We start from the raw sequence: 15,558 nt of genomic DNA, 5'->3' as shown, positions 1-15,558 counted from the left end.
TGGAGAACGACAACGTTGCCATGTTTCAGGCCCACGATGATACTCTCTCACATACACACGTGTAGTGGTTAAAAACACACTAAGATTTCTTTAATTATTTTATAAAAGAAATTTCGATCTATTTATCAACTATCAAGATAGTGCAAAGAACATCAAAAGTAAAAATTACGTCCAAATCCGTAAACCATCCAGTGACAACTAGAAACATTGGAACAACACTCAAATTTATTAACAAAACCAGCAGCACAAACAACTTTTTTTTTTACTTAAGTGTTTTTGTAGCCGACCATCTTCTTCCTCCCGAATGGACCGATAATGTGCAGCCGCGTGACTCTTTGTCAGCAAAGCCAACTTACCATTGTTGATCATGAACAAGAAATCATCGAGGAAGTGGTCCTGTCGGGCCAGCACCTTGAACAAGCCATCACAACGGAAGAGCTGTAGATCCCAGAGCCAGATCTACATTATTTCTCACATGTCTCACGCCAACGCCGCATGACCAACTGATGTGATGATGTTTGATAATGAATACTTCGTAGGTCCTACATGACCTCATATTTCAGCAGCACAAAATGCATATGCTAGTCACAATTGTTATGCAATTTGGGCCGAATGTAGGTCATCATGTGGACCAAGGAGCAGGACAAACCCCTCAAGCGGCCCACAAGGGGTGGGGGAGACACTGCAAACATTCGAAATTACTATCCAACTCTCCTGGTTGCGACAAGTGGCGCATATGCAGCACGCCACTTGTCGCAACTAGGGAGTTTTTTCTTTTTTCGTAGATTAGTTTATTCAAAATGTTTTATCTCTCAAATCGTGCGTCCAAATCTCAAACCGCTTTCATTGTTGGATTTCTTGCGTTGAGATTTTCAAAACTAAATCTCATGTTGACAGTTTTGACGAATTTTTTTCATGAAAAAAACCGGACAAAAAAACTGAACCGGGAGCACGGTTTTTTCCCTTTCCAAAAGAGGCACGCCCGCGCCTCTCACGGAAGCAAAACCGTAACTCTCGCGGAAGAAAAAAAAAAGAGAAAACACGTTTTTTTTCATTTCCGAGGAGGCACGGCCATGACTCTCGCGAAAGCACAACCGTGCCTCTCGCGGAAGCAAAACTGTGACTCTCGCGAAATTAAAAAAAACAGAAAACACATTTTTATTCATTTCCGAGAGGCGCGGCTGTGACTCTCACAAAAACACAACCGTGCCTCTCGCGGAAGCAAAACCGTGATTCTCGCAAAAGAAAAAAAACAAAAAACGTGTTTTTTTTTCTTCGTTTCTGAGAGGCACGGCCGTGACTCTCACTAAAGCACAACCGTTAGGGCCAGTTCTTTTGGGCGATTCTATCAGAATCGCCCCCCTCCCCAGCTTCTCCCAGAATCATCACTCCATATGTTTTTTACAATCCTAGCTAATTAGACCTTAACTAGATAGGATTGTAAAAAAAAAATATGGAGTGGCGATTCTAGGAGAAGCTGCAAAGGGGGGCAATTCTGGGAGAATCGCCGAAAAGAACTGGCCCTTACTCTCGCAGAAGGAAAACCGTGACTCTCCCGAAAAGAAAAAAACAGAAAACACGTTTTTCCGTTTCCGAGAGGCATGGCCGCGACTCTCGTGAAAGCACACCCGTATCTCTTGCGGAAGCAAAACCGTGACTCTCGCGAAAGAAAAATAACAGAAAACACGTTTTTTTTCCTTTTCGAGAGGCACGACCGTGACTCTCGCGAAAGAAAAACCGTGCCTCTCGCGGAAGTAAAACCGTGACTCTCGCGCAAGGCAAAAAAAAGAAAACACGTTTATTTTGCATTTTTTTTAATAGAAAAGCTATGGTGGAAAACCAAAACGTCGAAAAAAAACCGTTTAAAAAGCCGAAAACGCATGCGGAAAAATAAAATAAAAAACAAAATCCGGAGGGAGTCCCCAGGGCGCGACATGTGGCGAATGACTGAGAGCGAGCCAAGTGGCGCTGATCGTTGCCAGGCTCCCGAAGGAGCGCTCGTTAACTAGTTGCTCTCGCAAACATTATGGGACGCTTCTTGTGAAACCACATATTGACCACACGTGCGTGTCATTGGGCCGACCCGGGCGGCACTCATTTTTCATACTTTTTTTGGTGGGTTTTCATTTTCTCCAGTTCTATTTTCTGTTTATCCTTTCCCTTTTTATCTTTTTATTATTCTTTCTTTGTTTTTTCCTACTTCTGTATTCCCTTTTTTCTTTTCTTTTTAATATTTACTTCCTAATAATATGTACAAATTTTATTTTGCAAAATACACGATAACATTTAAAAACTACATGAAATTTATTCAAAATCAAATAATACTATTTTTGAATATTTTATTTCAAAATACATGGACATTGTATTGTAAATACGTGAATAATTTGTTAGTTGTATGCTTTTTTTAAATGTGTGAAGACTTTTTAAAATACATGATTTAAAAAACCACGAACTATGATTTTTTTAAATAGGTTCGATTTTTTAAGTATTTTCATAATTTTTATTCGAATTATTTTTTGAAATAAAAGTGATAATATTTTTATTACATGATTTCTTTTCGAAGTGTGTGGTCAAATTTTAAAATCACACAAATAGTTATAAAAGATACACAGAGACTTTTTTTTAATATGTGCATATATTCTTGTAACACATAAATATTTTATTTTTTTACTATTAAATTAATTATATAAAAATGACCAATAAAATTGACCTTTTCTTTCTAGAAATGGCTTTTTAATGGGCGACGGAATTGTTTATCTGCATTGCTAACTAGATTTATTACGATTAAAGCCCGCAAAAAAAATGACAAACCTTATGTGTTGCTAGCTAGTTTTTGCATTTGAAAATTCTGCAAATATTACATTCAACAGAGTCTGAACCGCTGTAGAGTCGTATGGATTTCATTTGGGTATCTTTGTCGTGTCAAACTAACAATGAACACAATTTGTCTGAGATACCCACTTCCCTTGTATCACACAACAATTTCAGTTCCAATATCAATCCAAGAAGATGTTTTTTCTAATGACCTGACATGCTATTTGGTGTGTTTAAAGGCATGTAAATTCATCGTTAGCAAACTAATCATGTGGAGTGTGTTAGAATTTTTTGGCCTCTCCGATTTGCCCATTAGCATGTCTGTAGCCACCGAGCATATTCTAAGTTAGCTAACAAATATGTGATCTAAATATGTACCTATATGATATCTCTATCCGGTTTCATCTGCAAATTGACCTAGAAAATCTGATATGAGTTGGTAATACTGCTTACATCCAGATTTCATAACTCGCAGGCTTGATATTATTGACAAGGTAGCGTTCAGTTTTGCTTCCATATGGCATCTCTATCTCTTTAACTCAAAATATTTTTGTCCTCTGCGTGCAGATGTCAAATACGTGCATACTGTAGTACCTTATTTAAATCAGAATCACTCAACATATGAAATGCATGGATACCAGGATATGTCATTTCAGTATATGCAATGTCTGAATTCCAATTGATCAGTACAATACTGACGATTCCTTGGTGTACATACTTATATTGACTGTTATAGGACGATAATCCGGTACAATCTGACTAAACATAGCTTGGTAATTCAAGAACTTACTAAGCACACAGAAAGGATAAATACTAGCCAGTAAACAACATATCAGCACGATATCGACAAACATTATAGGCAAACAATTTCTGAAACTGCAGCACTACACAGATACTAGCACTACCACCCGCAACAAGATCAGTACTTTAGAAGCTGAGCGCCGAGAGAAGAATGACAGTGGTGAAAACCAGTGCCAGAGCGGAGGTCACCAGAGCCGGCAGCGCCACAGCGCCGCCGTTCTTGGTGTTGTGCGGCCTCGTGTTCACCGCGCCGCCACCGGTACCGGTGTGCCTCCCGGCACCGCTCGCTCCACCACCGGAGCCGCGGCCTCCCGTGTGCCCAAGCTTCCTGGCTCTCGACATCTCCAGGAGCCTCTGGCCTTGGATTTCTGGAAAAGTAAGCGGCAGTTCCAGGAATAACTTTGTAAGAGATATGAAGAAAGTAGGGAGAAAAGAGGAGATTGATGCACACAAACTACTAACCATGGGGCTGGAGAGCTGCACCAGCCATGGCCCTTCTCGGAGCTGCCTCACACCATGTGCCATGGGAAGCGACGGCGAGGAGGAGGAGGAAGAAAGCGAAGGCACCTTTCTTCATCTTGAGATGGACTCGGTGCCCAACAGAGCAACTCCGATGTGGAGTGTGTGCGGAGGCTCGTCTAGTCTTTTAACTCCTGGATGCTGGAGAGCAGCTAGCTAAGATAAGACCACTCCACAAGCTATTGTGCATGGTGGCAACAGTTGAGCTTGGTTCTTTCTGTGGCAGACACTGTGCCTTGAGCCGGAGAGGCGCCTTGCACCGTGCCTTTCCCACCCTCTCGTTAGCTCACAAAATCAGGGTTAGTACTCTCCCGTAATCTTGCTGATTAGCACCACCCCCAAAACGAGCAACAGTTTGAGGAACTTTTGTTTCGGTGCTCTATGGCATCACTGGTGTTTCCGCTGGGGGCAAGAGGGGGCAAAGCGAACTGCAAAAGCTACCCAAAGAGCATATTTTGTTGCTTTTTTTATCTGTGTGCATGTCGTTGGCGCTGAGATTCCACGATGCTCCACCACATGTGCTCTTTGCCAGCTCCGAGAGCTACAGAATTTTGAGACCACAGGCAGCCTGTAATGTAGAAATCCTGAGATTGGTTTTCTCATCTCCTCCATCCGATCAGCAGGGGATACGGTGTGATCTTTGCCTTTCTGAGATGTCGTTTTGGGCGGCCTGTGAATGGTCCTTTCAGCCCAAGTTTCAGACGTGGCATTTTCTGCAGAGGAACAGTTACATCAGTACAAAGTAGCAAGGACAACTGCTGCATCAGTAAAAACAATTCTTACGCATTCTGAAAGAAAATAGTACATTGTCGGGTCATGAGAAGTTTGTACAGATCATGAAACCGGATTTATGAAATCATAGAGGGTGTTTTTTCCTCTTCAGAAAATAAAAGTAGATACATCACTTGTCACCCTGAAAAGAATGATGTTACCACTGAGTGGGAAGGTAGTGCGCCCTCTTTTCAGAGCAGGCTTCAGACAAAACGCACTCATAGATGAGAGTGGACGTTATTTCTGTGCTGGAGAAGATTTACAAGAAGGAAAGGCACGCCTAGCTGCGCCACTGAGTATTGGCGTTGTCAGTTTGTTAGTTTTTGTTAGTCTGGTGTCATGTTTTCCTTTTCTAGTGTTATATCCAAACAAATATCAAAAGTGTCAAAAGGCATATTATGTAGTATCTGTGGTCGGTCATAACGATAGACATTTTCAATATGCGATTCTCAAAATATGGGTATCAAAATGAAACCCCTTTTTTTTTGCTCGTGTGAGAGCTAGACTTGAAAGTGGTCCACCCTTGAATTTCCACTTCACTTGGAAAGCGAAAGGGTACATGTACTTAATGGTATTTTATGCATGTACTCAGTGTTGCATATTAGTATAAGGGGGTGTTTGGTTTCAGGGACTTTTTTGTGTTGGGACTAGAAAAAGTTCCTAGCAAACCAAATAGGGTAGGACTTTTTTGAGACTTTTTGCTAAAAGTCCTTAGAAGCACTTCCTTAAAAGTCTTTTTTTAAAAATCATAGAGACTAGAAAAAGTCCTAGGACTAAAGAACCAAACACCACCTAATTCACCACCGAATTGTAAAAGATTGCCTACTCGGAGCTACGGCAGGGCCAAACCAAGTCATGGCCCGCCCAGCCAAATAAGATTTCAATGTAGAGTGATGCTAATTTTGGGCCCTAGATGCAAATTTTCAGGCGTATATCTTAATCTAGCCCTTTTGGGCCCGCCCGGTGATGTGTGTAGCTCTGCCACTGCCTGCTCATCTAGTGTTCTTACTTCTTCTGATTTCATGCATGGACATTAATAGATACTCCATCTCTAAAGTATAGAAGTGCATGCTCTAGCCAATGCAACTAAAAAATCGATCTGATGAAAGAGATTAGACAATGCATTTATACGTCAGCAACCCCTCCCCCCTCACGTGTGGCTCCCTCAGTACTCAAGACCTCTTGACTCTTACCATGTAGAGGTGCATGCTCTACCAATGCAACAAAAAACCGATCTGATGAAAAAGACTATTCAATACATTTATACGTCAACATAAAGAAATATAAAACCATTTAGATCACCGAAGTAGTGATCTAAATGGTCTTATATTTATTTACAGAGGGAGTACTAATTAGCACCAAGGGTTTTTTTTTCGAAAAGGGGGGGCTCCCCGGCCTCTGCACCAAGGGTTTTAAAAGGGACACAATCAAAACTGTGAAGCGCCATTTGTCTTTCAGATAACATTGTTATCTCAAAGGAACACCAACCCAACAGAATACCCTAGCAGATTCTTTCACACACTGGGTACCACTCCTTTTTTCGTTGGATCCACCATTTCATTTTATCTCACCTCGTCTCTCTGACTTAAGCTCACTTTTGGCTTAGGCCGGACCTGTGGGCGTGGATGATGTTGCATGTTAAACTATGCTTGTCCTTTGGCTTTAATTTCCTGTAGTGGATGTTATAGGCTTTGAACCAGATGGTTTCTTTTAATAGAAATCGGAGGGGGGCTTCTTTCAGTAAAAAAAAACTCTCTGACTTAAATTTCATACCTTGAGGTTGCAGAGGCAAGAGAAATTGTGGCAGTTACAATGAAATCTGGCTTTCCCTGGGAGTGAACCACCACATCTCAGATACTCTTCTTGACCAATGTCAACCAAGAAGCCACCCGGTGCAAAGGATGCAGGTCAGGTCACTCGTTTCTTTTCCACTCACCGTTTTCCAAATCAACATGTGCTCACTTGGACACCCAGCTGGTACCCTCATGTTTGTACATATCTGAAGAAGAACGACCATTTTATTTCAGTTTGTACAGAGAAATCTTGAGCATAAATATCGCAGCGTTTAGTTCTCTAGACAACAGGTTCCTGTCAAACGTGCAGGTTTACTTGAGCTAGTGACTGGGAATGTCACAATGCATAAACAGAAACGAGACATGCATAGAATGGAACACGGTATATTAAGAGAAAACAGAGGCACATATGAAGGGTACAGGAGACTGCAAAGCGTACATTTTTCACACGGACTCGGGGAGTAGTATAAGGCCCAAGGATAAAGCCCAACCCCAGAAATCTGGTGACCAGCATTACTCCGGGAGCGCGCGATCCTCAAAAAAAAAAAAAACTCTGGGAGCGCGCGGGGATCACGAACTTCAGCATGGGACTGGATTGATCTCTCCTACTGTCAGACATGATCTCCAGCGGGCACTGAAGTGCAGGACCGCGCAACTCCCTCCATACACGCGCAGCCCTGACATCACGGCCGGCGGCGAGGTATGGCGGTGGATCCGGTGCTTGGCGCCCTCGCTGGCAATGAAGAAGGAACACGGAGCCGCGAAGGGGAAGGGCGGGTCACGCCATCGGCTTCGACGGAACACGTACAGCGCAGGATTGGAACGGCGAAGGGCGGCGGGGCGTAATGGGAGGTGGGAAGTGGGGCGGAAGGAAGAAGGTAAGAATACGTGGAGAAGAAGCTGAACTTGGGCTGTCCATGCGCCAGATCGGAATGCGACGGGCGTGCGCGCATTTTGGTGTTTTTCATATTTTTTTGACAAAGGTGTTTTTCATTTTTGGTTTCGTAAATTAGGTGGCCTTGCCACCCATGGAGTCTCTCAGCAAGTCAGCATGCAATTGTTCTATCGCTCTGACCTCTGCACAGGGCCGTACCCGATAATTCAGGGCCCGGTGCAAAGTAGCACGAGATGAGGCTCTTTAGATAAAAAATTACGTCTAATAATATAAGATGTTTTTGTAAACTAACATAGCTTGCTAAAATGTCTTATATTTTAGGACAGATGGGTGATTTATTATTTATTTAGCATACTATAAACATAATCTTCCCAATAATAATCCACTTTAGCGGTGATTTATAGCTTACAAAAATATCTTATATTGTGGGGCGGAGTAGTTATTTAAGTCGATAGAGAGGTCAAGAGAAAGATGTACACTTGTGTTTCTGTAGTGGCTTGCCTTGGAATTTGGAACTGGCTAGTGTTGGTACTTGAAATATTTTACAGGAGATGAAGCGTTGCTTGAATATTCCCTTGACTAATATTATTAATTGACATTTAAAATATGTTTTGGGGTTCTAAAATTTTAGGGGCCCTGTGCCATCGCACAGGCTGCACCTGCCTGCCATACGGGCCTGTCTCTGCATCCATGGATCGATCACTGTAAACCAAACAAAACAAACGAAAATGAAAAGGGAACGTGGCATGTATACAAAGGATCTAGATTTATTATAAAAAGGTTCGTCGGAAGTACAAAGCATCCCAGAACATTATATATATTATCGAGGACCTTGGACCATCGAACAACCATTGTCGTTGTCGGAACAAGTCGTCAACGTGATATCGTCGACGCTATTATACTGAAGGCGCCCTGACCTTATTGATGACAACCAAAATGTCTTCATGCATGTGCCTCTAAGGACCATTGTCTCGAAAGCCGCAATCGTTGCCGTTCAATCCTTGAATCAATCTGAAAAACCTGACACAATATCTCGCCGTCGTATACACACACGAGAAACCCTAGCCTCGCCACTCCGAGGAGCTGGCAGGAATCTACGTCGAAGCCCCGTTAAATCTGTCACTGCGGACAAACTCGAGGAGGATCGGAGTCCGAAAGACCGACTCGAAGATGAGGCGCCGCCTCCGCTAGGACTAAAACTTCAACCTATATACTAACCGGAACGAGGCACCATGATTCCCCTCACCGCTACCTGCCATCAAAACGACATGCAAGAGGAAGACGAATTCACGGGTTCACCGGCGAAGACGGAGGAGAGAAAAGCTATAAGCGGCTTTATTTTTCTTTTATTGAAACGAAATACTACGTACTACTAGTAGCAAAGTGCCAAAGTGTCCACGGGCGAGCTAACACCGGTCGGCACTCAGGTCAAGCCCCGGCAGGCCTGCGCCCTTCAGCGGCAGCACCGGTCGGACTATTCGTCTTGCACGACGACCCTGGCCCTCCCGACGCCGCCAGACGCCGCAGAAACAAATGCCGGAGAAGGCCAACGGCAGGCTCGCCGAAGACAGCGTCTCCACTCAGCACCTGTGTCGAGCTTCCTCCGGTGAGGAGCAACGTCATGATCAGCGCCGTCAAGACCGTCACCGCGGCAACAAACTTTGATCGGATCATCGATGCAATGTGCATGCAAACTAAAGAAAGAGTGGTGTTTGAGGAGAGCGATCGATGGTTGATGGGGTCGGAGCGCGCCGTGTACCGTATAAAAGGGAGGAGACCGGCGGCGGCGTTTTTGTTTGAATGCTGGCCGCAGGCCGCAGCGCGCTCTAGCTTGCACGAATACGTATTCTGCGTGTTACGTGTTTGCGCGGCTGGGAACTGCGCGTGCAGCCTCCACCGTACGCCGCATATCTAACGGCCCTCGGTGTCTACGAGCATCTCCAACAGCGGTGGCAAATATCGTGCGCATGGGAAAAGCTAGTTTTAGCGCGCGCGGAGCGGGTCCATGCGAGCGGGCGCAGGAAATTCCGGCGAGCGGGAAAAGGCTGCCCTTCGCGCGCTAGATTTGGCGCGTGGCGTCCGGCGCACTGTACAAAACGCGCACGTCCGATGCAACCAGCCGCACACTCGACCGCTCCCGTCGGCCCTTTCTTCCTTTCGCCGCCCCTCTCTTATTTGCATCTGGCGCCCCGCCGCCGCCGCCGCGCCCTTCCCTCGTTGTGTCGCCCTTCCCCCGCTGTCGAGATGTCACCGCGTCGCCGAAGCAGCTCGGGCTACCGCGGCACACTACTAGGAAAAGGCCTACTAGTGGCGTACCTGTTTTGCCTACTAATGGCGCACTACAGGTGCGCCACTAGTATCACGTCATTAGTATTTTTTTACTACAGATGTGCCACTAGTATCATGCCATTAGTATATGTTATACTAATGGCGCACCATGTAGTGCACCATTAGTATAGCCCACGGTGCACCATTAGTATGCCTCCCAGGGGGCCATATTTACCCATGTGCTTTGGCATACTAATGGCGCACTAGTGGATGATGCCCCATTAGAGTCCTTTTTGTAGTGCGCCATTAGTGTGCTGAGTGGTGCGCCAATAGTATGAATATTACGGATTATTATTTTTCTGATATTTGCACATGTTACAAAACATATTACTACACATAATATAGAGAGCACAACATATAAACAGCAGATTCATCGAATACAATAAAAGATTAGTCTCCGAATACAATTCATCGTATTAGTCTCCGAATTCAAAAGACCGAACAAAGATAGAACATTACAAGTCTCCAGACCGCGAGTAGCGAATTTGTCGGAAGTAATACTAATCCTAACAAGTCCTACTAATCATCATCATACAACTTCTACTCGTTATTAATAACAAGTCATATAATCATCATTTTGATAGTCATCGAACCAACCCTACTTAATTGTTCTTAGCACATGATCATCAGTATTAGGCAGGACCTAAATACCCTATTTAAGGTAAAATAGCATAAAACAATATAGATCCTGACTCTCCATTATGGAGAATGGAGATCATCCTGTATCCAATTATTGCGCTTCACTTCCTTTTGCTTCCAAGAACCTCCTTATGACTGTCCATACATTTTTTTCATCCTTTGATTTGCATGTCTCCACTTTTTTTAGAAATCTGATATCGACAGTTGAGGTTCATAGGATGACCTGGCTGTATGTTCAAAACATTAAGGCTGCCTTTCTGATACATCAAATGAGGCACACAATTCTCTGGGATTATTTGTTGAAAAACATAGTAATAACTTCATAGTTAGCAATGATGTACTAGTTTTAGAAGTATGCAAAAGATGCACGGATGTCGTAATAGTAAAAAATCTTACCAGGGTTCCATGGTAGTTACCGTAGTTGAACACATGCACTAGTGGCACGTATTGACCATAATGTTGAGGAGTTTGATTGTAGATATTGTAATTCTCAATGTCAGTACAAAATCCAACCAGATGATTTTTCTCCTTGTAAGTTGTTAATTCGGAGCCATCGGTGTAGTGGGTTTTGTCTACCATCTCCCGCACATTCTTTGAACAATGAAAATAAGCTGTCAACTATTTTGAAATAAACAATATAAATTAGCTAATAACTATGTTTGAGAAATTCACATAGCAGTAGAATTGGAGGCATATCGACAAGGACCCAAATGTCCATATTGTCTTGCTCGGTTTTAGGATCACCAAGATCCATGGTGACAAGCATACCCTCATCAAAACCATACATTTTGCAAAATGCTTCCCAATTTTTGCAACCAAAATGGGTTACGCTCCCAGAATTATACAGATTTACTTCAAAATCCACATCGTGATGAGTCCTTAGGTGAATTTTCTTTGTTTCAGAAATTTCATGGTCTTCAAAATCCATCCTCTCCAAGACATAGCATCTTGCATGGTATGGAATAAGCTATACTGGAATTGTAAAAGATGAAAATTACACGTTGAAATAGTTAAAGTCATGCTTAATTATGAAAATAACACTTGTCGTCGTTGTGTACCGTGTCAACTTCGAAGGTCTCCTCGAGCTTAATGTTGAAGCGCCGATCATCGTCCAGGTGAGGCATGTCGCACAGACCTCGATCGTCGTGGCACCAGCCGCACTCCCCCGGGAGACTTTCGTCGTCCGATGACGACATATCCTACGTTCATAATTCAAAACTACATCATCTCTTGCGTTGGGTCCAATAAGATAATCCATAGTGTGGTGAAAACACGCCCTTCGAACTGGTTTGAGCTATTGGTGAATGGAGATGGTCTAAGATTTTCAGTAGTAAGAAGTGAAGTGGTAATTTTGAGAGCAAATGGTTAGGATGAGTGGTTCCTCTTTCCTGTTTAGCTTTACAATAGAATATTGTTAGTCATGCACACTTGTGCATTTTTAGCCAGGCCCAGTGGAGTTGGCCTAAAAACATTTCTTTCTTTAATCCTGCTACATCCATCTCAAGTATTTATGGTCAAGGGTTAGCAGGGCCATCCAAATAGAATATGTGGTATGGGCTTTTTTAGTAGGTCATCCTACCAGATTAGGGTTTATCGATGACGAGCAACTGACATTAGTAATAACTATGAGTTGATATCACACTTCTATATGTATAATACAAGAGGCAGTTTATCCTACTTAATTAAGTACTAAGATACCCCGGCCCATGCATTAGTCGCAAGTACCCCATATGTCCTATTTTGTGTAAAGTCATGCTAAAATTCACGGAAAATTTTAGCATGACCTTTGCTGAAAATAGGACATATGGAGTACCCGAATTTGCCGGAATGGAAGTTAATCAACATTCCAGCAAACTCAAGGGCCTCTCGGGGTACCTGCAAAATCATTATCCCCGCGTAATGAAGTCGCCAATGGGTCATTTCAGAAGATCACAAGTAGCATCATCACAAGTACAACATCATCACAAGTACAGCAGCAGCAGCAGCAGTGAATACAGGCATAACAGCAGCAGCAGCAACAGGTTTATTCTTCTTCTTCATAAACATTAATTGGTGTGGGTGACTCTATCTGCCCTGTAATGACTCACTCAACTTAACAGGACAACCCACAAGCATTGTTTTGATTCCAACAGTTGTTGTAAAATACATCCAGCAAAGGTGCTCTAAAATCAGAAATACTACCCCCAAATCTTTAGCTCAATTCTGAAAATACATGGCTAGGACAACGGTAGCATTCAACCACAAGCCCAATCCTATACTTAACTAGGCCCAGGTCCATTAAATTCTTACAGAAACCAAGAAATGGAATCAACTCCCCTTGTTGTTGATTCAGTCACAGGAGATGCCATGTCTCAAAAATATCTCCTTAATCACTATTTCAGCAAGCAGCCCAATCCTATACTTTGGTCTTCTAGTTACAAAACAAAACTAACATAACTCCTTAATCACTATTTCAGCAAGCAGCAGAGGAGGTTTAAAGGAAAGGAGCATATGTAGAAATACACAACAGAAAAATACAAGAAGCCTTTGACACTCCGCTGCTCAAGGTACCACTACCCCATGCACATGTATTTGGGTAAGCAGCAGAGCAGAGGAGGAGGCCATTTAATCAGGTAAATGGTGCATTTACAAACTCTTTTCTCCTGGGAACTAGAAGAAAATCTCAGTCACTGAAATGGACACACAGGGCAACAAAACTAGTGCCTAAACTAAACTAACTAATTAGACTAACTAACTAAACTAGTCTCTAAACAAGGAGCCTAAACTAACTAATTAACTAACTAACTAATTAGACTAACACACATGGCATGGGCGCAGGGCTACCGGCCAGGTGAGGTGGGGCTCGCGGCCAAGGACTTCAGAGGCGTGGCCGGGCGCGGCGCGCGTGCAGCAGGACGGGGCAGCAGAAGGAAGCCCGGCGCGCGGCGAGGCCATATGCCGCGCAGCAGCAGTAGGGTTCAGGCACGATGGAGTCGGCGTCCTACGGCATCTAACTCGAAGGGGGAAAGGGGGCGAGGGAGGAGCTCACCACGGTGGCGACGGCGAGATGGGGAGCAGCGGTGGCGACGGCGAGCGGAGGAAGAAGAAGTGCTCGGGCCTCCTCTCCCGGTGGACGCAGGCCTCCTCCTCCTAGTGCTCCGGGGGCTGGCAGTCGTGGCGGCAGGCCATCGGCGGCGAGGACCGAGACGGCGAGGCGGGGCGCGGGGGTCGTCGGAGGGGTGTAGAGCGAGGGGGGAAGTGGATCTGGCGAGGGAGGGACGAAGGGATCGGGCGAATTAGCTAGGGGAGAGATTACTAATGGTGCACCCCCTGGCGGTGCGCCATTAGTATGTTTTTTATAGCAATGGCGCACCCCCGAGCGGTGTGCCATAAGTAATCTTTTTTTAAATAGCAATGGCGCACCAGCCAGCGGTGCGCCATAAGTAATTTTTTATTATTTTTTGTTGCATCTAATAATTTTTTAGAAAATGAATATGAATATGAAACAGTAATAAATTTTTATAAAAACAGTAATAATTTTTTTAAAAAATATCATCAAATTTGTTATTTGAAAATATTTATGAATATAAAAAAATATCATCAAATTTGTTATTTGAAAATATCATCGAATTTGTTATTTGAAAATATAATCAAATTTGTTTTTTTGGATTTTTAGTTGCATTCATTTGTGACGGTGGAGCCGGGGAGGGTGCGGGGGGTCCTCGGCGACGGTGGAGCGGGGGAGGGTGCGGTGGGTCGTCGGCGGCGGTGGAACGAGGGAGGGGTGCGGTGGGTCGTCGGCGGCGATGGAGCGGGGGAGGGTGCGGGGGTGTCCTCGACGGCGGTGGAGCGGGGGAGGGTGCGGTGGGTCGTCGGGGCGGTGGAGCGGGGGAAGGTGCGGTGGGTCGTCGCCGGCGGTGGAGCGAGGGAGGGTGCGGGGGTGTCCTCGACGGCGGTGGAGCGGGGGAGGGTGCGGTGGGTCGTCGGCGACGGTGGAGCGGGGGAGGGTGCGGGGGTGTCCTCGGCGGCGGTGGAGCGGGGGAGGGTGCGGTGGGTCGTCGGCGGCGGTGGAGCGGGGATGGGTGCGGTGGGTCGTCGGCGGCGATGAAACGGGGGAGGATGCGGGGGGGAGGGGTCGTCGGCGGCGGTAGAGCGAGGGAGGGTGCGGGGGTGCTCGGCGGCGGTGGAGCGGGGAGGGTGCGGGGATGCTTGTGGTGCGCCATTAGTTGTTTTGCAAAAAAATTATAATAATGGCACACTGTGTGGCAGGTGCGCCATTAGTATTTTTGGAAAAAAAAATTGTTACTAGTGGCGCACCAACACATGGTGCGTCACTGTTATATAGTAGTGGCGCACCACATGTCTGGTGCGTTATTAGTGGCCATATCATCCATAGCCCTTTTCCTAGTAGTGGCATCCACGTCCGCCCTTCCGGCTGGTTCTATCGGAGATCCTCTCCAGCAACATGCGTCTCAGTCTCGGGACATTCGAGACCGCGCACGAGGCGCCCGCTCCTACGATGCTGCGGCATGGCGCCTCAGCAGGCCACGCTCGTAGATGAACTTCCACGATGCACAGATGTGCTAGCAGGCGCAGGACCTCGCGTCGCCGCCCCGTCTTGTAATAGACGAGGACCGTAAGGAACACCGCAGACGCCAGCGTCGCCTACTCATCGCCGAGGCGGACGAGCTAGCCATGATGATGACGATTCAGAGTAGGTTCTAATTGCACCGTAGTTTTTATCTATTTTGTCGTATTGGACTAGTTTTTTTAATCTATATATGCTATGATGAACTATGTATGTTATATGAACTATCTATGTATCGTCTTTTTTATCTATTTTAATCTATGCATGTGTTTTTTTATATTTGTTCGAAGTGTATATTTTGTTTGTGTGAGAGTGCGCGTTGTTTAGGTTTGCAGCGCCTGTTGGAGCAGCTCGTGCACGCTAAATTTTTGAGCAGCCGTTGGAGTAAGTGCTCTTCGCCATGCAAAAACAGGCTATCCGCGCGTTGCAAA

General features: G+C 44.9%; 1 protein-coding gene across 1 annotated transcript; it reads right to left on the bottom strand.

Moving 5' to 3' along the window:
* Nucleotides 1-3,434: 3,434 nt before the first annotated feature.
* On the bottom strand, nt 3,435-4,524 carry LOC125520684 (uncharacterized). The gene is made up of 2 exons (XM_048685649.2): nt 4,078-4,524; nt 3,435-3,983 (listed from the first exon to the last, which is right to left on the bottom strand). The coding sequence occupies exons 1-2, from the start codon at nt 4,190-4,192 to the stop codon at nt 3,742-3,744; spliced, it is 357 nt and encodes a 118-aa protein (XP_048541606.1). The 5' UTR covers nt 4,193-4,524; the 3' UTR covers nt 3,435-3,741.
* Nucleotides 4,525-15,558: the final 11,034 nt, after the last annotated feature.

The sequence above is a fragment of the Triticum urartu genome, chromosome 7A, assembly GCF_056163025.1.
Source record: "Triticum urartu cultivar PI428250 chromosome 7A, HENAU_Tu73, whole genome shotgun sequence".
In the NCBI taxonomy this organism is placed as follows: domain Eukaryota; kingdom Viridiplantae; phylum Streptophyta; class Magnoliopsida; order Poales; family Poaceae; genus Triticum; species Triticum urartu.
Note: the sequence above shows the minus strand (reverse complement) of the source record. Positions and strands in the feature narration are given on the sequence as shown.

Coding starts and splice junctions, on each gene's coding strand:
- LOC125520684 (XM_048685649.2), bottom strand. CDS start 4,192: ATGAAGAAAGGTGCCTTCGCTTTCTTCCTCCTCCTCCTCGCCGTCGCT. Junction 3,984..4,077: donor TGCAGCTCTCCAGCCCCATG/GTTAGTAGTTTG, acceptor TTACTTTTCCAG/AAATCCAAGGCCAGAGGCTC.